The sequence below is a fragment of the Sinocyclocheilus rhinocerous genome, unplaced genomic scaffold (genome assembly GCF_001515625.1).
Source record: "Sinocyclocheilus rhinocerous isolate Xijiao unplaced genomic scaffold, SAMN03320098_v1.1 scaffold752, whole genome shotgun sequence".
NCBI classification, from domain to species: domain Eukaryota; kingdom Metazoa; phylum Chordata; class Actinopteri; order Cypriniformes; family Cyprinidae; genus Sinocyclocheilus; species Sinocyclocheilus rhinocerous.
Genome location: NW_015639777.1, coordinates 1,449,678 through 1,472,317, shown reverse-complemented (window position 1 = coordinate 1,472,317; position 22,640 = coordinate 1,449,678). Strand labels below are relative to the sequence as shown.

At 37.1% G+C, this 22,640-nt stretch overlaps 1 protein-coding gene across 1 annotated transcript in view; it reads right to left on the bottom strand.

Annotated features, from left to right (window-relative positions):
• The window catches only part of ulk4 (unc-51 like kinase 4), a 234,135-nt gene that overhangs the window by 101,272 nt on the left and 110,223 nt on the right, over positions 1 to 22,640 (bottom strand). The window contains exon 32 of the mRNA XM_016567664.1: positions 6,215 to 6,263. Coding sequence (XP_016423150.1) covers positions 6,215 to 6,263 — 49 coding nt within the window. The remainder of the gene's footprint in view (positions 1 to 6,214; positions 6,264 to 22,640) is intronic.

Genomic DNA, 22,640 nt, shown 5'->3' with positions numbered 1-22,640 from the left:
TTATTCTGACGTGTACATATTAAAATATATAAAATAATAAGTGAGCATATTACATTTTATTGGGTTTTAAATTAGTAAAAAAGTCTTACTGACAAATGGGCAAAACCTAGGATTGTGGCAAATTTAAAAAATTTAAAATAACAACTAAGTAGTATTTGGGGTGAATGTAATTAGTTTTTTAATATGTCATAAATTGATTTTTGTTGTAAATATGCCTGACACGATTGTTACACTGAATGACATTTTAGTGGGTGTCTTCTGTAAATCAGGGGAAAATGTATGATATTTATTTATTTATTGCTCTGAAAAACAAAAATACAATTACATTAAACAGATTTTTTTTGGGGGACACACACACACACACACACACACACACATACATATATATATATATATATATATATTGTCATTATGTGTGGGACTATAAAGTATCTTCAAACCAAGGGATATCACTTAATATTTTAAAATCACTTAATCACTATATCACCATTGCAATGTCACGTAATAATTTGTGTAACATTAAATAAATTAAAAATAAATAAATAGCACTACCAAAAAGTTTGTGGTCAATAGGATTTATTTATTTATTTATTTTTGAGTAATGTAATATTGTGAAATATTATTACAACTTAAAATAACTTTTTAATATATTTTAATAGTGATGTAACGATGCACCGCGAGCGGGTTGAACATCGATACAAATATGTGATGATTCAAATCGGTTTAGATGTTAAACGAATCACAATACATTGGGGGTGGGAGTTTATATGAATGTATCTCTGAGGGGAACTGACTGTCTTTAGGAAAGTTTCAATGGTATTTTCATTTCATCTTGCCTCCATATAATACATATTAAATTTACATATTTATAATGCTTTGTTTACAGCGGTAACCAAGGAAACACTGTATTGCTGCTGTTCCATAAGCGCCACCTGCTGTCAGAGAGTGAATCTGTGTCTCATTCAGTCCGTCTGCTGTTTTTGTTTCATGCAGATGTTTTATGTAGTATAGTTTCACAAAACTAAAGTCAAACCATTCTATGTTTGTTTATCTGTTTTAGATTAAAAACTGTTTGTTTGTTTAATTTGTTTTAGATTAAAAACTGCTCATGCTGCATGTATTCAGCATCTTTGTTTGGATTGTGATTAAAGTGCTGTGGTTACCTCTAATTTTGAATGGAAATAGCACAGGCAAAGCATTTGCTTGTTTATATGAAGGGATTTTTTTGTCTTATTTAATTTAGGGTTTTGTTTTAAAATTTCAATTTAGTTTTGTTATTTGACATATTTAAATTTCAAAAAGAAATGTGCATCATTTTGTCCAAGCAAAAATAAAAGGACAACTTTTCATTTAGAATTTGTCTGAAATCTGACAAATTGGAGAAAATCGTATTGTGAAATCAGTATCATGAATCATATCGCATCATGAGTTGAGTGATTCGTTACATCCCTATACTTTAATATATTTTAACATTTAAGTCTGTAATGGCACTGAATTTTCAGCAGCCATTACTCCAGTGTCACATGATCCTTCAGAAATCATTCAAAAATGCTAATTTGGTGTTCAAGAAACACCAAAAACATGTCAGTTGAAAACGGTGCTGCTTGATATTTTTTTGTGGAAATCTTGATACATTTTTCAGATTCCTTTATGAACAGAAAGATCAAAAGAAAACCTTTTCTTTGAAATGTATAACAACGTAAAAGTTTTTTACTGTTACTTTTGATCAATTTAATGCATTTTTTACTGAATAAAAAAGAAAGTATTTCTTAAAAAGAAAATCTCACTAACCTCAAACCTTTGAATGGCTGTGCATGTAGAAACCATTTTGAGTGACTAAAGGCTGTGCCGTAGCATGAATACAGTCACAGCTAAAGGAGACGCAGGCATTCAGCTGTAAACCTTGCCTAACATCGACCTTTAGTTGTGACTATTCACAAGAAAACATCTCACACATATCGCAAGACTAGTTCATATAACATCCTACCTCAATTTTTGTAAGACATTTTTTCAAACTTAAAGAAAAACCACACACACACACACACACACACACACAAAACCTAATTTCAGGTATGAGAACTAGCAATACTAATACCTGACTTAATGAGCATGACTAATGGACCTTGTAATCGATAATGGCCAGAATTTTATATCAGCACATCTTTCCCAAATAGTTCATAAAGGATCTACTGAGGTGGAACTAAAATTTCATGAATTTATCAATATGAAAATGTGCACGCTTTGAAATTAATTTCCTCTTCAGATTAAAATTGAATGATCTTCTCCTGCTGTTTGATTGAATCTCCTGCCAGACAACAGCAATTGACCAAATAAAATAGGGCTTAACTGCCTTGCTACTGCTGAGGGAATTTCCAAAGCAAATGCAATAGCTACGAGCAAAAAGACAAGCACAGATGGACGTTACAGATCTGAGATGAGCCCACCACATCGGCACAACTGCAGCAAATGTGAGTACAGGCCACAGGGTCAGTGCATAAGAGAAAGAAAACGGGTAAATGAAGATAACAGAAGTGCAATCAGCTCACTGCAGAGCATTGCGGGAAAAGAAGCTGAAGAGCGAGACTACTGAATATTCTGACTGGCAAGATGATGGTGAGAAGGTGTGCCACTGATTTCGACTATCAGATGTAATATTGTATTCATGTTTTCATGCATTGTTCAACTTTAATGTTTACATGGTAATAATATTGGTAACACTTTACAATAAAGCTCCATTTGTTTACAATAGTTTCATTAGTTAACAGCAATTCTTAATCTTTGTTAATGTTAATTTCAACAATTACTAATACATTATTAAAATCAAAAGTTCATGTCATTTAATGGACCTGAGCTAACATAAGAACAGTTGTATTTTTATTAAGTAATCAAAGATATTGTATTGTAAGAAAAAGTGAAGACGTCGAAGATCTTGATGAAGAATAACTTTTATTACAGAATAGTAGTGACAAAGTACATGTAGTACCTTGGGTTCAACGGAGTCAGACTGAACCCCGAACATCCTAAGCTCAATCATTTTATACTGTATTACGTTCATCTTCCCGCTCAACATGTAAATTAAGTTTCGTTTTAAATGTAAATTGCGGATGACAATGAAAGTGATAGCCTTCCGTTCCCACATCTTCGGTAGACTCAAGTGGGAACAACCAAATGTTAAGGTGATAAGATTAAACAGAATCCATAGCAGTTCTTTCATGTACCCTTTTGGTCAGCAGATGGTTCTTGACGGCCTGCTGCTGCTCCCACGCTATAAGTGACAAATTATCGCTCCGGAGGTACTATTTACATATGATTAAGATCGGAAAGAACTATCTATATGATAATTAAGCTCTTTGTAGAGAAAGGAGCATAGTTTAATACACAATTTGGAGTGGAAGCTGGGTCGAGGCAGACTATAATTTCTTACAGTATGAATAACAATAATGAATATTGTAACAAATGTATTTTTCTTTGTTAATTTTAGTCAATGCATTAACTAATGTTTAAGTCCGAACCGGAAGTTGCTACTGACTTCAATATTGTGATGTATTTCAAACTGAACCCGAATAGAGGATGGGGGTTTATTTTAGCACACCTCCTCTCTATCTCTTGCTGGAAGCAAACTAATGGTTGAAGGGAAGTGGTTAAGATATTTTCGCCGAAGCCATCAAACTGACATCATCAGAGAAGGAATGCCATTCCAAAGCAGAAGAAAATTACCATGGCCTTTTTTTCCCCCGGTGGATTAACTTGCACAGATTATTTATTCATCGATGTGCGCTAACAAAGTAAATGATGTCAATTTTGATTTCATGGACTTTAACTATTGGGACCTTATTGTAAAATGTTGTGTCCTCTTTTTGGCTTATAATTGTATCATGTATCATTGTATCAAATCATATCATCGTATAATTTTTGCATATAAAATGCCCTATAATCAAATACTTAGACTGTGAGTTTTATTTGGTTGGCTTGGCATGGGAAAGTATATCCTTTGGAAAATTAAATTACAGTGCATGAGACACTCTGGGACTATGGCTTACATTAACCTTGAAAAGTGGTTGTAATGCAATGGTAATTTTTCACTTCAGGTAATGGGAACGTCAAAGGATCAATTATGGGATACTTCTTGAAAATCTGTTGGCTCTGGATTGCTGCTGGGCAGCTCAACAATGACCATTTATCAGAAAGATAAAAAAATTCCAAGAAAAAAAAATTAAAATCTAAAGCATATTTTTTGCCGTTTACATTAGCCTACTGGAAATAAGTATGAAGTGTGTTTGCGAGTTTTCGAGGATGACTTAACAGTCGATGTAGGGTCCACTCTAATGAGAATGTAACATGCTGTTGAAAAAGGCCTCACATCCACACTCCATTAACTCTGCAACCCAATTACACATTGCACTCTGATAGGTCAGACCCCCACTGCCTCATTTACATAATAACTCAATGGATACTGGGATGTGAACATGCTCAGAGGGAAAGGTCTGACTGTTACACACAAACATTTGCACACACCATGTATTTAGCTAAATTGCCTTTTTTTTTTTTACACCTTTAAATTACTTTACCATGTTTTGTTAAAGGATTAGGTCATCCAAAAATGAAATCCAGGGTTCCTACACATTTTCCTTTTCAAAATTCCATACTTTTCCAGACTCAAATTTCGAGAATAAACTTTTTATTTGGTATATAGTACAGTCATCTGTAAATATTTTTATGTTCTCAGGGGGTTTCATTGATTTTCTTGCATACATAAATATAGACTTTTGCATGCACACACGAAAGTTTTTCGTGCCCTCGAGAAACTATTCACATGCGCACAGGAATATTTTGCGTGTTTATGCATTACATTTTCTAGTTGTATATACTATAACACATTTTCTTTGTGCATCACTGCCATCCGACTGTGACGAAAACGAGAGCATGGATGCAAATGGATTAATAGGGATGTATTTGCTCAAAATTTGGCTTTCCTTAGGGTAGTACCTCTAATATCAAGGACTAATGTCCACTTATGACATGAAATGGGCTGACGGCACAATACGGCTGTGTGCATTGTCCTATTTGACAAGTTCAATGGTCTATAAAAAGATTGGAACTGTAAAAAAGGCCTTAGGTCTGCTTTAACGCATAGCCTACTCTGTGGCAACCAAGAAACCACACCGCAAAATGGGCTGATGGCGCAATAGATGGATCAGTGTGCATTTTCCTATGTGCTAAGTTTAATGGTTTCTTGTGCACACACGAAAGTCTGTATTGTTTTATTTTTGCAAAGGTCCTTTTAAAAGGCTCTGTAATATGGTGCTAAAAATATCCTGAGAAAAAACCTGCAATATAACCAGCATTTTTGCATAAAGAAAAAGTGCACCTTAAATTCATTCAGACGTATTTGACAATCACTAAAGAAACACTAAACAGCTGCCAAAACACACTTTTGTATGACAAATTTATTTTCATTAAATGTAAAATTTTATATTATAGAAAACTAAATAGGGGCAAATGTCTGGAAATGCAAATATTTTTTCCAAACTCTGCTTTCTTTTTTCCATACTTTTCCAGACCTGGAAAAAAAAAGCTTATTTTTCAGGCTAGACCAGTCTGTGCGCATACGCAGTCGTAAGCATGCATCTCCAGAACGCTGACTATTTCTATAGAAACTGGGACAGCTGCAGTGATGTGATGACTTTACCGATTAGCGATTGGCTCTTGTACTTAGAAGGCGGGGCTTCCTTCAATAGAGTGGCCCTATTGAGCATTGCATTTCCCCCCCCATTTAAAACTATACGAGTGACACATCTTGGGTATTCTATAGTCTTTGTTATAAGGAAAAGAACTGTGAAAAAATACTTCCAAATAAGTAAGGAAGGAAGTAACTAGATAAATACATTTACAGTGTAAAGGTTTAGGATGAAATGGGAGTCAGTGAATAATGACAGAAGTTCATTTTTGAAAGAATTATGCCTTTAAAATGACCACAAGAGTGAAGGTCCATCCAGAACTGATAAAATTCTACCCATCTATTCCTTTTTTAAAGACTTTGAAGCATTTCTGCAACACGGCCAATTTCTCCAATATAGTGTTTTCTGATTTCCATAAAGCTCATCATTTTCTGGTAATTCCATTGCTTACCGAAGTCAGAGCAGAAAGCCCAAGGCAATAAATGAATCAAGCAAACAGACAGTGAGGAAACCAGAAGGCTCAGAAGCACACTTACCTCTATGACTTGAAAGATAGCAGGCAGGAGACGGCTCTCTCTAACAAGCCTGTTGGGGGAAACACACACACACACAAATACACACATTTAGCTTGTGACACACACATCTACTTCATGGCACTGGGCCCACGTTCCATCTTCATTAGTGTGAAACTTGTGCAGGCATTTGGGTTTTGGCACTGAACGGGGCCGCTGAGGTGTGAACGCTCCATCGTGCCAAGATCAGTCAGCTGGGAAAATGACCTTTGACTAATCCAGTGACGAGTGAAAAAGAAAGAGAGAGTATGCAGCTGAAAGGATGAAAGAGTGAGAGATTGATGGAGGGAGAAAGTCAGATGGAAAACACACTACAAGGTATTAAGAGTGAGAGAAACAGAGGGCCCGTGTATACAAACCTAGTGAGCTGCCTACCTAGACAGCATTTTTGGAAATCACAGAACAAGATTATTAGATTATAATGCTCAAACATGCTGTCAAGAGAGAAGCTCCACTATAGGCTCACATGTTTCAACATGCTTATGATGCCCAAAAAGCTGTGGTTGCCAGAAATTTACTGTAACCATACACTTATACTGTTTCGGGTATTATGGGACCTAACAACCATAATAATAAAAGATGGTAAAATAGAAAGCCACAGGATGAATCAGAGTTGACTGTAAATGGCCTGTCCATACAAGGCCAAAAAACCATCATGACAATAAAATAATACAATAAGAATTAAGTTAACTAAATAACAAATAATGTAACACAAAAGGCCCTAATGTACATTACTGATTACAAAAAAAAAAAAAAAAAAGAATGAATGTATAAATAAATAAATAAATAAATAACAAAATGTTGGTTAATAAAGACTGTCAAAATACTGTTCAGTGTGTTTTATTTGTTAAGACTGCAGAATTTAATTTCAAATTAATTTTTAATTTCTAAGTCGAGTTAACTTATATATGTAAGTACTCATTAAATGAACACCATGCTAAGTGAACTTAATTATTCAAGTACAATATATGAACAACAAATCAAGTGAACATAAAAAAATAAAAAAATAAGTAGAGTGTACAAGAGCAATAAGTAAGGTGAACTAGAATATACAAATTTTGGGATTCCCCATTACTCAATTCAACTGAGGGAATGAGTTTACTCAACTTATTGGGGTTTTCAGTGTGTGACTATGATTGTCAAAAGTAACTGTACAGGAAGGCAGCTCACTAGGTTCAGAATATTTTAATCAAATTTTTGATGTGTCTACAATGTGTCTAAAATGGCTGTCTAGGTAAGCAATTTACGAGGTCCAAACTGAATATAGGTCCTAACTGAACACATCTATGATGCACAAAAATGCTATAGGCAGCTCAAGTTCAAACTGTGCGAATGTTTGAGCTAGGGGTGTAACGATCCATCGATATGGATTGATGCATCGATCAAATGTCTAACAATACGATGTATCGATGCCACACGTAAAATATCGATACATGTAGTATATATAGGCACATTATTTTGTCACTGTCCACTTTCACTCAATGTCAGTCTATGCATTACCGCCAACGCGTGGATGAACAAATACAGATAAGATTACATCAACATGCGTGTCTTGGCGAATATCAAAAAAGAAAAAGTGTGTGTATCAGTATATTGGATCTGTCCTTTCGGTCTTAAAGTGAAAGCAGACTAACAAACCTCTGTCAAAGAAAACAATATCTCTCACTGCTCTTGACTGAATAACTTTTGTAACTTTAATAAGGATTAATCTATATTTAATTTATACAGTGAAGACTATGCAGGGTTATTTTACATATAATTATTAAATTTCTGTAACTTAAAATTTCTTTTAGACCCACCTGAAAAACCTGTAAAGCACTGTTTATTTAATTTGTGTCTTTGTTCTATTGTATTTATTTTCTGCTATTGCTTGTAATGTTTATCAAAAGATTTTTATCACTGAGCCCATAGTATCAGCCAAAAAAAAGTCTTAAAAGATAAGTTTTAACAGCTTTTATTTTTGTTATTTTTTTTTTATATTTATTTTTCTACATTAATGTATTGTTTGTACAACTGGAGTACCTCCTTTTTGTTTTTTCCTAATGAGGATTTACTCTATTTTACACATTGCACATTTTAGCACAGAAGCCTGAAATACTTTGACTGTTGCCATGTCATAAGATTACTGATCTTATGTGTGACATTGATTTTTTTCCAATTATTATTTTTTTTTTATTATTTTAAAAAAAGTGTAAGTCTTTTTTTGTTGTGATTATTTTTCTACATTAATGTATTGTTTGTACAACTGGAGTACCTCCTTTTTGTTTTTTCCTAATGAGGATTTACTCTATTTTACACATTGCACATTTTAGCACAGAAGCCTGAAATACTTTATTGACTGTTGCCATGTCATAAGATTACTGATCTTATGTGTGACATTGATTTTTTTCCAATTATTATTATTTTTTTATTATTTAAAAAAAAGTGTAAGTCTTTTTTTGTTGTGAAATGTAGATGGTTGTTTAAAATAGGTACATAATATCATAATATCGATAAGTTGATCGATATACTCCTGAATCTAATCGTATCGAAATCGTATCGTAGAATTTTCCGAGGTATCAACAAATATCGTATCGCTGGGTATGAGAATCAATATCGTATCGTATCGTGACGAACCCTCCAATTTACACCCCTAGTATGAGCGTAACTATAATGGGCAAAAATGCTGTAACTCATCTAGGCAACTAATCTGACTTCAAACTTCAAATGTTTGAAAGTGTGTGTTAACTAAAATGTGCTTATTTAGTTTAATAAATCAAATATTTAAATATGCTTACAGCTAAAAATGCTGACTAGGTAGGCAGTTCACTAACATTTAAATCATTTAAATAGAATGCACATACGTGTCTATATGATGCATGAAACTGCTGACATGGTAGACTAGGATTGTATGTAATTATGATGTCCAAAACTGGTGACTACGCTGTGGCTACTCACTAGACTCGCATCATTTGAATGGAACATCCAAAAAATGTCTTGGTATACAGTCCATTTGGTCTGAATGTAATGTTTGAAATGGCCAAAATGCTGTCTAGGTAGGGAACTCACAAGGTTTTGAAATACAGCCAGAGAATGCTCCAGACAGCCTGGCTCAGAGGAGTAATGGAAGCCTTTATTGAGTGTGACTTTTCATGTTCTCTTATTGATTAAGGTCTTTAATTCACAGCGAATTACCGCAAGCAAAAGGTGCGTAGAGCAGAATGCCACAATCTGAGAAAAGGACACACAGATAAAATGAAATTAGCTGAAGGGTCACATTTGAAATACTTACTGTGCCCTTCCTAGTCAATACAGAGATATATGACATATCACTATAGAGTTATTTGGCCATTCTCCCCTGAGTGTGTCCTCTATGAAGGATATGGTTTCTTTGAGTGAGAAAGAGCGAGAACTGCCCAGTACCTGAGATAAGGTGAATGCAGAGGTCTGTAAGAGTAAATCTCCCACTAACTTGCTAAATTCTTGTTATATGAACCCAAAGCCACAGGTAGAGAAATAATTATCCTCTTTGTGCCTGAAAGTCAGCACAGCTCACAAACTGGGATTTAGGGAATTTTCTAGGTTAAAAACAGGTTTTACTGTGCCAAAATAATTGTGTATTTTGAAGGATTTGGGTAAAAACAACAATAACAACAACCAGAAACAGAGACAGCAACAGCAATGTTATTTTGTTAGACCCCATGAAATCAGCTTTGCATTTATTAAATCAAAAATACAGTAAAAACTCATTTTAAAATAATAGTTTTATTACAACTTCAGTGTCACATGATCCTTCAGAAATAAATAACTTTAATATGCTAATTGATTATGATTAAGTAACATTTTAAAAATTATTTTCAGATGAAAACAATTTTTTCAGAAACAGTGATTTTTTTTTTTCTTTCAGGAATCTTTGACGACTAGAAACGTCTTGGTTACGTTATGTAACCCTCGTTCCCTGCAGGAAGGAATGGAGACGTTACGTTGATACTGACATTAGGGGTCTCACTTGGGAGCCCCAATCACCTCTGAGCATTAAAAGAAATGGCCAATGACTATTGACGAGTGGAACTTGCATGCCAAGCCACTCTCCATACATACGGTTATATAAGTTGGCGGCATGCATTAACTCATTCAGGTTTGTGCTGAGGAGCCGAGAAAGCAAACTGACATTCAGCGCAGTTCAGGGTTGAGGGACGTAACGTCTCCGTTCCCTCCTTCAGGGAAGGACCGTTACATAACGTAACTGAGACGTTCCCTTTCAGTCAGTCACGTTCAACATTACATCAATACTGACGTTAAGGGTCCCTATGGAAAGCACCACAACAAGAACTGTGTTACGCGAATTGATGGTGCAGGTGCTGGCAGGCAAGCGTCCGTGTTAGAGTTTCAGTCTTACTAAGTGTCAAGTTCAAAGTTAAGATGGCATACCGGTGCTTCGAGCTGCTTAACCGAGAACATATCTTGTGATAATTTGATTATCTAGTTATTTGTTTATTACGTTGCGGTTTGCTTTGATTTTGGATTAGATTAGTTTTCTCTTTGATAGACTAAGTTTGGAGTGTTTTGCCACCCTTGTATTTTTGTTTTTAGTTTAGGGTAGTTTAGTTTATGGCGTTGCATACGTCGAAGATTTCAGTTTTATTTTCACATTTTTCTTTTGTTAGTCGGTTTAGAGGGTAGTTAAAAAACTGTTTTGAATGGTTAATTTCTTTGATTTGGGCAACACGACTTTTTTTCCAATCACTAAATTTCATATTTCTTTTCATTTGATATTGATTAGTACTCTTCCACAACGCGTTAATTAAAGTCTTTTGAAACTCACTCCTTTTCAGTGTCATCTTTGATCTGTTCCACACCCAGTAACAATTGTCTCATTTAAATGTTACCGTATCATCCCTTTTTAACATCAAGCACGTAACACTTACTAAAGAAGCAGAAAAAGGTGTTCCAATATTCTCACAATATTACTTCAGCAATTGTTGGGGTGCGGAGACACATTCATGCATGAATCTGAAAATCACAAGACTGATCGCAGCACAGTCTAAGATCACATGTCCTGACCCCAGTTCAGGGGAACATAACAGGGACTGACAGCGGAGCTGTCCAAGGAAAGACACGGGTTTACCAAGGGAAACCGAACTGTGGAAAACAACATACAGGATTACCCAAAGGGAATATCATCTATGGCACCTATAGTCCAGTACAAGGGGTGACTAATGGCATACAAAACATGTACTGGACCCGGCAACAGACTCCTCCGCTGAGTCTGAATGCCACATAGTGCTGGAGGAACTTGACCAGGGTTCACCAGACGGGGAACTTACTGGAAGAAAACAAGGCGCATGTATCCTAGCCAAAGGAATGGCGCCGCAAGTGAGTCACTGAGCCAGTCCTCCCGCAAATTAATTACCTGTTCATATCCAACACACAGGAGGAAACAGGCACTACCCGGAGATTATAGAATCTTGCGAAAGTATTAAGTGTCGGCCAGCCCGCAGCTCTGGAAGCTCTGGAGTTCTCACCCCCAGGGGGCATGACTCGCCTAGTGTCTGGTACGCCAAGGCGATGGCATCCACTAGCCCAGTGGTTCCCAAACTTTTTTCATGTGGTCCCCCCTACGAACACATATGACAGTCTGAGCCCCCTCCCCCATCCCCCATATATATATATATATATATATATATATACACACACATACAACCAATAATATTTTTTTGTCGCTTAGAAATGCACATTATACAGTAGCTTGAACTGACAGTTGTAGTAGCTTGAGTTAGGATGCACATGTACATTTATGCTCATTATAAAAAACAATATCATCTGTAAAACTTATAACAACCTAATTTTTATATGGTGAAATGTAATTATTCTGACTGTTTGAGTTTTATTAAAATGAACCATTATTCTTTCATAGTAGCCCAAATTTAGATCACGCTAACCCGAGTTAAAACCACACATACAGCACCTCAATACCATGGTAAAAATGCAACTATATCGTTTCTATGTATTTGGATGAAAAACAGTAGTCTAAAATTTAAATGCACAAACGATAGCTTAATAAAAAAATATTGTAATTATATTCCATTATTCTTTTAATATGTTTAATACATATCTACATTAATAATATAATAACATTTTACATGAATAGCCCACATTTCTGCCACAATACCATGGTGCTGTTGGTGTTACTAGAGTAAATCCATGGTAAATGATGGTGATTTGTAGATTGAAAAGCTTCCTGACTGTCTCGGGTACAATGTTTCTGCTGTTTGTCAGCACTGTTTAATCGGGCTTTAAACTAGTTTAAATAATTTCTGTTCTTCGCTGAATTCAAGCACTTCACACTGGATCTCACAGCGCTGTTTAGTGCTCACATGACCGAGACTCATCACCGAGTAAACAGATCTGCTTTAGTGAGCCTGCCCTACGCTGCCATTTGAACCTTGATTAAAGCGGATACATGGTCCGTGTGTTTCATACATTATATAAACATTATATCAAACATTTATCAAACTCTTGTAATCATTTTATCGCCCAGCCCTACCTCAAAGCATATCCGCTCCAGCGCCCATACAACCCTCCCCCTCCGTAATGCAGCGATTTGAGCCACGTTTGACACCAAAGGAGGAGATGGTGGGCAAGTTGCGATATGTGACAAGAGTGCGATATGTGACAAGAGCCAGACCTTAGCGGTTTGGAAGCAGGAGTATCACGCCAAGGTAAGATGTGTTCGATGGCCTCTGTCTGCTTTTGGACTGCTGAGAACTGCTGGGCAAAGCCCAGTGTCGCAGATGAGGCCGGCCCAGGAGACGTGGCATCAAGAAAGCGAACTTTGTCTACATCTCACATCTCAGCCAGGTTCAGCCAGAGATGGCGTTCCTGGACTACCATGGAAGACATAATCTGCCTGAGGGACTGCGCAGTGATCTTCATTGCCTGGAGAGCAAAGTTGGTCACACACGATTCCTCCACGTGTTTTGCAGGCACAGGTGCACCTCAACTGCGCGCTCCACCTGGGGAACACCCACATACCCCTTGGCCACTCCACTATTGAGAGTAGTGAGGCGGGAAGAGCTCAAACATGACCGGGCAGTGTAGGGAGCCTTCCATGTTTTAGTGAGCTCTTCATGAACCTCCAGGAAGAAAGGCACTGGGGCGGAACATGGCTGAGGGTCACGTTTGGAGCCCAGATACCAGTCATCCAGCCTCGAGCACTCAGGGGATGGAGGCGAATTCACCTCCAGCCCGATGCTCTTGGCAGCCCGGAAGAGCATGGCCATCAACTCAGCCTCCGATTCCGAATGAGCCGCCGCCATTGCCGGGGGCTGCTCAGCAGAGTCTTCAGCATCAGAAGACGAAAGCCCTTCTTCTGAGGTTTCAATGACCAGAGGAACTAGACTGGGTAGTATCCAAGGGAAGTCTCATAATAAATGAGAGCCACAACCTCAGCGTAGCCATGGACATGCACTTGCAGTGCCCATTATCAGAGGTAAGGAAATAAACGCGCCTAGAAAAACATGGTCGGAAAGATATCTTGAAAGACACTCTCGACTGTGCAAGCTGTTTCAGGAAACTGCACTTTTAGGCTGAAGCACCCAGGGGACGAACGCTGCACTTATCTGTACAATTGCAGGGGCGAACACACCTCTGAATGCGCAGAGGAATACTTGCAGAGTCATTGTCGTTTTCTTGTAGTTTTGTCTCTGATTTTTAGCAGAGGCCTCAAAGCAAAATTCAGAATGAGTGGTTGCAGGCAGCCATCTTATATACTTGCATATATGAGGAGTGGCTTTGCATGCTTGGGGCTCCCAAGTGAGACCCCTAATGTCAGTATCGATGTTACATTGATCATGACTGACTGAAAGGGAAAGTACAGTGTTTCCCATACATTGATTTCTTTGTGGCGACCCGCCACAATATCAAAACTGACCACGACAAATAGATTTTCCAAAAGGTTTTGACTTCGTTGAATAAACATGAGCACTGCACGTTTCAAAATCAAAACGAGGCGTGGGTGCCGCCACACATAGAGCGTAAGTCTGTGGGAAACACTTAAGTAGTATATTTGTGTGTGTGTGTAAATAGAATTCCCTACATTATGAGGAACAAATGTCCCCACAAGTAAAGTAATTTTGACCTTGTGGGGACATTTTTTGGACCCCGTGAGGAAACAAGCTTATAAATCATAAAGAAGGAAGTTTTTTTGATAATCTAAAAATGCAGAAGTTTTGTGTGAGGGGTAGGTTTAGGGGTATAGGGGATAGAAAATACAGTTTGTACAGTGTAAAAACCATTACGCCTATGGAATGTGCCCATAATGAGATGAATACCAGTGTGTGTGTGTGTGACAATGTAAAAGTCTTTATTGCTTATTGTCACTTTTGATCAATTGACCCTTCGCAAAGACTCGCCCCCTTTAGTTATTGTTGCTACGTCCGACAAGCCATGACACTCTGACACTACACATCATGTTCTCATGCAATGAAACATACATTGCAGAGCAAAGAGGACACTGACAATGTGCCGACAGACTTACAGTTTACTTTTGGTATGAAACACAGTCTCAGCTTTCAAAACTTTAAGAAATGCAAATAAATACCATTTTGTGGCTCTTTAATATGTCGTGACAGATCTCAGTTGCATCTCAGTTCAAGCAGCACGCGAACCAATCATCTCTTCCTCTTTACTAGTTACAACACAAAATAAACATGAATGAACATCAGAAGGTATCTTGTTTCAACCAAAGAAAGACATCAATACACACCACTCTTCAAGTTCAAGTCCACAGACGTTAATCTACTCTCCGGTCTGGTTTGTTTGCCGGACAAAATGGCAGATTTAGCGTTATGATTGGCCAGAACACCTGTTAATCAATATTTCAGGGGCCATTCACACAGAATGCGTCTTTGCAACTAAAAACACGAGATGCAGCGCTCAGGAATGATTTTTTTTAAAAGTGCAGCGCAGAATGCCTCCTCTGTCAGGTTGCCATGCTAACTTGTTACTGTAACCAAAAGCTAACAACACGTGCCCCGCCTCTGGGGTCTTCTGACTGGTCCACTGTTTGGAACTGACATTGATGAGCATTGCTGCATGTAAAAGTTTAAATTATTTTAACTTGACACGGCATCTACAACACAGAGCTTGTGTGAGACGCTGTAAAAGATGCGAGACACAAGCGCAACATACATATCAGTCTAGTGCTTTACATAGCAAAACAACAGAAAAGTAAGGCATTGGAATGCAAAAACGCATTCTGTGTGAACGGCCCCTTACTGAATAAAAAAAGAAAAGAAAAAAAAAAGACCCCCAAACTTATTAACAATTTGCTAGCTAGTGTACTCCTAAATGTTAGGTTACATTGGGGAGGGGCAAGAAATATATTAAAATAAATAAAAGCAAAATAATTTTTTTTCCGATGTAAGCATCAAAACAATGCCCTACCGTATTGCAACGCATCAAAGCAGTCCATCCAAGTCAAGAATAACTTAAAGAGGTTGCCACCGTTTAGTAAACTGTGAACTAGAGGTCTGCATTCCCGTAGCTCTCCTGCGGGAGCCGCGACACCCGACCAGATTTTTTGCGCCGGGGGATTAAATTCCCGAATAAAACGCGGTAGCGGTCGGTAACTCAGGTGTAATTTGAACGGGAGCGGGCAGTCTAACAATATCCCGTTCCCTACGTCCATTCAGAACAGCATATCTGCGCTTTATTCTTATTGACCACCGGTATGCACTTGGACTGTTATGCACGCGCTGCACGCATGCTTTCTGAGTCACGCGTTTTATTTGTGGGGTCTGTGCGAAGCATGTGCATAACGATGCTCAGAGCAGGCTAACCGGTGGTAAATATACGGCCCTCAGACAGAACAGGCAGGGTTGTTGATGTGTGACAGAGCAGAATAAGGATGGAGCAAAGTGTGGATGTTCAACTCGGTTTTGTTTATATTTTGCTTAGCCTATAATTTTAAATGAAAGATGTCGTATTTATTATTTATTTCTCTCTGCGACTTTCCTACTGTGTTAACAGAAAAATGTCAAACGAATGTAGTATTTTGACAAGACGAATAAAAATAGCTAATAGAAAATTTTTGTACAACCTACATTTTTTATTTTTTTTCTCTTTGCGACACTTTTTCCTATTGTGTTGTAAATGTTAAACGAATTGTATCCTGACAAGACGAATAAAAATAAGAAATAGAATTTTTGTAAATTTTTATTTTCTCTTTCTTTTTTTCCTACTGTTGCATAAAATATTAAACAAATTGTGTCTTAAGATAATTCATATAAATTCAAGTCAACGTCAATAAATTCAAGACTCTTGACAACATGAATAAAATAACATAGCCTACAATTTTGTGCAGACTACACTTTTATTTGTTAGCCTATCTCTCTTTCTTTGAGTAGCGGAAATTTAAATGTGAGATTCTGAAAACGAGATCTAAATTTAGCGGGAACGGTCGGGTCGGGAAAATTATTCTAAGTGGACAGCGGGTGAACAAAGAGTGAATATATAGCGGGAGGGTGCAGAATATAACCTTGCGGGAGCGGGACTAAAAAAAACAGTCCCGCACAGACCTCTACTGTGAACTAGCTTTGGCTCTTCCTGCTGACTTGAATGGTGATGCTTCCCGTTTGTCAGTTGATGGCCTTTCATTTTTAACCAGAAATGTGCACGCTGCTTTTCTGATGTTCACTGAAGTTTTCCGTGTCTTTTTCCTGTCACTTGAAATGTTTCCGTTTTGAATCTTTGTTACCAAAGACCGTCCGTTACTGGAAATGAAACTAAATTACTGGTTGATATTTCCCGATCTCAATAAAGTTTACACACGCTTTTGGTCCTTGAATTAGATCTCGCTCCGGACGCGCACTGTCTGTGGAGTTTTGGCCAGGACCGGTTCCAGAATTAAATCAACATATTTTATGTTCCGTCCATTGCCAATCACTGCTATTTCGAGAGTGAATCCCGCATAAATATGCGGATGTCATTCCCGAAACTTTGCAGGATATAGCCTATGTGTCTGAAAAACAAAAGTTTCATACAAATTCTGAATGGATTATACCCTAGAAAGTGCGCAAAGCGTGCTCCCTTTATCACTAAAAAGCATCACTCATCTTCATCGCGTTCTTACAAGGTTCCATTATAATCAATGAAGCTCTCTAAACTGCACAATGAATCTCTTATTTACATCGCGTCTGCACTTAGTCATGAGATGATTCACGAGCGTGCAAAACTGTACTTAAAAACTGTGGCGCTTTCAGCGGTGAGTGAATTCTGACAAAACGTTTCTGATTGGCCATTCAAGAAATCAACAGATATGTCTGTGATTGTTTACATTGCTCAACGCTGCAAAAACATGGTGAGGGTATTTAGCGCTTGGCTAAGCGCTCCAATTGCAGCGGGGCCGACATCAGGGATTCCATGACTGACAATTTTATTCGGGAATTTAATCCCCCGGCGCAAAAAATCTGGTCAGGTCTCGCGGTTCCCACAGGAGAGTCGCGGGAATGCAGACTTCTAGTTCACAGTTTACTAAACGGTGGCAACCTCTTTAAGTTATTCTCGACTTGGATGGACTACTTTGATGCGTTGCAATACGGTAGGGCATTGTTTTGATGCTTACATCAGAAAAAAAAATATTTTGCTTTTATTTATTTATTTAATATATTTCTTAATATATATGTTTTTTCTTTTCTTTTTTTATTCAGTAAGGGGCCGTTCACACAGAATGCATTTTTGCATTCCAATGCCCTACTTTTCTGTTGTTTTTCTATGTAAAGCACTAGAAAATCTGCAAAAATGTCAACAATTCTGTGTTTTTCTGTCAATATGGGGTGCTGTGTGTACATTAATGAGGAAAAAAAATTAACTTAAATGATTTTAGCAAATGGCTGCAATATAACAAAGAGTGAAAAATTTAAGGGGGTCTGAATACTTACCGTACCCACTGTATGTTGCGCTTGTGTCTCGCATCTTTTACAGCATCTCACACAAGCTCTGTGTTTTTAGATGCCGTGTCAAGTTAAAAGAATTTCAACTTGCCCCCCTAATGTCGCCCATGATTATAATTATTATTATTAAATAATATTACAATGTTATTAAATAATAAAACTAATGAATATGGTTAATTTGATCAAATCTCAAAATGAATATCCATTTATATAGTATAAATTATAATGTTGCAATGTCTAAATTCGCTTGTGATTTACAGCGAAGTGATTTACTGTAAGTTTTTAGTATTTTATTTAGACAAAACTGTATAGAATTTTAATATTATCAGCCATAATGTGTTTTTCTGTACTGGCCTGAAATTGAACCATGAATTTGTCCATTGTTATGGCATTAACTCAAGATTATTACTATTAACTAAGGTTAACTAAAGGTTTGATATATTTTGCCCCAACTTTCTGTAAAAAACTAAATTTGCCAAGCCAATTTATGTGCTATTTAAAATATTATATGGATTTTTTTTTTTTTTTGCTATTCTTACTGATATATAATAAAGTAAATACAGAAGTTAAACTAGAACAGGTTTCATATGAGCACCAGAGCTCAATGTGTTTATCAGTGTGCATAAACCATTAAGCCTCAGTTCAGAGACAATAAATTGAAACTATTCATTATACCTGGAACAGATTACCTGCAGCAAACAACATTAATTAATTCACAATAACATCATGAAATATACAGTCACTCACGGTACAAAGAGTCCATTGACAGTGACGCACATCGAGCAATCCGTACGCTCAAGTGCGCACAGACGTGCCCTTTCTGCAGTCGGTTTATTCAGAACAGTCAATGATCTCTCATCTGTCTGTGCTCTCCTTCCTAACAAACATCATTATTCCTACAATTACCAACAAAACACAAGAGCCAATACAAAACACACACGCTCTGGGTACAACGGAGTAAGCAGGCATAATGAATAGGACCATTTTATCATGACACAACAGACAGAGGGAGAGAGATGGTGGCCTTTTCTCACTGAAGGTTTATTTGTGTCCGGTATGTGCTCCATTAGGTCTTTAATAGGCAAGCAGCCCAGTGACTAGGATCACTCATCCATCTTTCTGAATGGCGGGCGTTTGCAGAGGTAAATGGGGTCAACTGGGTGGGTGAAAAATACTGAGTTTTTCCACTTACACAGCTTTCAGACCAACCAGGTTATTAGCCCACTTACACAGTCCTCAGGCAAAACAGCAGGTGTCCAGAGGCACAGTTTTTCACCACTTGGATAAAGTGATCGTGGTCCACATAGTAATGGACTGTGTGTCAGACTATGGGTGACTGTCATGCAATCTGTCAAGAACATACCTGGATCATTTTTTCACCTCAAAATCTAAAGGTGTAATAAATTATATTTTGGTTAAAAAAAAACAATAAAATCTTCACACTCTAGTTTATATTATTTGCCTACTGACAATGTCCAACAGTTGACAAACATGTATCACAGGCAAATTGTCAGTTTTGTCTTTTATTTAATTTTTTCAATTCATGAAAATTCTATTTCCTCTACATTTCAAATGATATATATTGTGTTTGACAGTATTCTTAGTAATGATGGTGATGGAAATGACACTAAGAACATTTTTTCTAATACCGTATTGGCCCGAATATAAGACGACCGCGTTTTTTCAGATGTATTTCCAAGAAAAAAATATGTCTTATATTCGGGACAATACGGTAAAATGTAAAAATGAAATAACTCTTGCTAAGGTTAATTTCATAGTTAGCATTTTATGTATTATTTAAATACAAAAAAATACTTTTGATACCTTTTTGCGATTTTTATTTACATTGATATTTACCTTGATTTATATTTATTTTCTTCACACATAATGTCTTATATTTCATCTCAAGCATGCTTTTCACTTTACACCTTTTATACTTTTGCCTCCACAGTAAACAAGTACACTAACAAAATGTTGGTTGCAGGAAATGATGTCACAGCTGAGGGGTAGCTTTTTTTTTTTATGAAATAATTTATTTTCAAACAAATATAAAAATAGCTAATTATTTTTCACCATTGTTTAGTTTACCATAATTGTACACATGGGATAATTCATATTTTCATGAGGCATTTTTATAAAATAAGTTTAAAAGTCTGAGATGAAACAATAAAAGGGTAAAAAAAAAAAATCAATCTATACATAATGGGCAAAAGAAAAATAAATTATGAATGCATGGAATCTCTTTTGAGGAAAAAAAATCGTCTGGGTATTTTACACATTATGACAACTGGCATGAAAATGTGCCTAATTGCCATGATAATATCACATTGCAAAAAAAAAAAAACTTAATGATTGTCTAAATAGGCTTCAATTCTTTATGCAAAATAAATCTTATTTTTCTTTAGATTTGGGGGTGAAATGTGACATGGGGATGTTTTTATTTTTTTTGTGAGACTCGTCCTTTCAGTACTCTGGTCTGCGAAGAGTCTGTCAACTCAAGACATATCATCCATACTAAAAATGAAGCTGATGTAACTGGCGATGTTGACAAATTTGTCACAAAAATCAACATCCTATCAGCAGAGATAAGGTTCAGTCCAGCCATTACAGGCATCTCAAATCTCGAACCTACATCTTGTCTTTTCCTTGTCTCAAAAAAAAACAAAAAAAAAACACAAGGAATGTGGGTCTTAAATCACAAAACAATGAACGCATCAACTTTCCGACGGCAACTAAGAGTGATTTTAACGGTTCGAAGCAGCATTTTCACGGAAACGGGAAGTGCCGAGATTGGCATTTACACAGGTAAATGTCAGCCGAAGACACTAAAGCATGTAATAAGAGAACGTATGCACATACTCTTTACACTTGCAGGCAACCTTTGCATCTGATCTCCAATCAGTCAGTAAGGAGAGCTGCTACACGCGGTCCTCATTTCCCCCTCACTCTCTCAGAATGGCACGCAACAGCCATGACATTTACTGGCGCCATCGGCACTCTGGGCCCGAGACACTATCAGAGCCGTCGTAGGGTGTGATTTCTCCCTGGTCCACCTCTTGAGATTTCTGTTGTTCTGGTGTACTAACAAATAGATCCATTACATAGATTCCAGACACAGCAACCATCCATCTGTCCATCTCTGTCTCGTCCGTTCAGTGGATGTACAATGTTGTCAGGGGCCAGTGTTTGTAGCCAGAGCAACTGCTATGCCCACACATCCTTTCAGTCCTGAGCCACCCACATAAACAGTGCTGAAAGAATAATAGCCAGTCACACATACAAACAAATCGTGACACTTCCACATGCCTGAACACAATGGACACAGACAGCTCCCACACACCACACGTCCTGTCCAATATCCCGCTAGCAGAGAGTGTCACCCTTCACAGCAGCAGCAGCAAAGACACCTCCACTGGTGTAGAAAGACACCACCTCATCTACACAAGCACAGGACAATGATAATAATAATAATTATAAACAAAAAAAAAATTGCAACCATTTGATCTGTACATAATAATATTAACTTTAAAGTGAATCTGTAGAATCTGTTGCATGTTTTTGTGACTTCACGAAACTATTTCATAGTAAGTACATGTTGTTCATTAGAATAATTCTGTACAAATGTAATTATATGGTAATATAAACATTAATGTAAAATTGTCACGATCTCTAGCTAGAGTGCCCATGAGCTCCGCTAGAGGGCACCCCATCCTGTACCCTTTACCACTCCATTTCCCATAATTCTCTGCCTGGACACATCATCAATTGCAATCACCTGTCTTTCATCAGATCTCATCAGCAGTTCACAACTGTCTCACATTAGAAGGACTGTAAAAGTAGCACACACACTCTCTGACTTTGCTGGTGATTGTATGTTTTCCAAGTTTCCTGTGTGTTCCTTGTTTTCCGAGTTTCTTAGTTTTGCCTTGCCTTAGTGTTTTTGAGCCTGGACTGTTTCCTTGATTCTGATTGTTTGCTGCCTGCCCTCACCATTGCCCGTTGTCTGGATTACTCTTTTGCCTCTGCCTTGGATATAACTGATTGCTGTTACTGGACCTTGCCTGTATGACTACGCCTTGTTAAATAAAAGCCTGCATTTAGATCCCCAACTCTGTTGTCGCCTCTCACGTTACAAAAATGAAGATTTGCATTTTTAGGATTTTATGAAGTGCTGGCAAATGCAATTTAATTTCACTATAGTGAGTCACTTTCAAATTAAGCATTCTGTTGGTCAACATGCCGCATTTGCGAGATAAACAGATACGAAATCTGTGAGGGGGAATGTTTCAGCCTTACGGTAAATTTCAGATCGTATGGAAATTACTGGATTTTGCCTGTGATTTTTTCTTAGAAACAGTAAATGTGATATTTTTTTTTTTTACCCAAAACTGGAAAAGTCATGGAAATAAAGAATATATATATATATTTATTCATTCTTTTTCCCAGTCTTGGGTAAA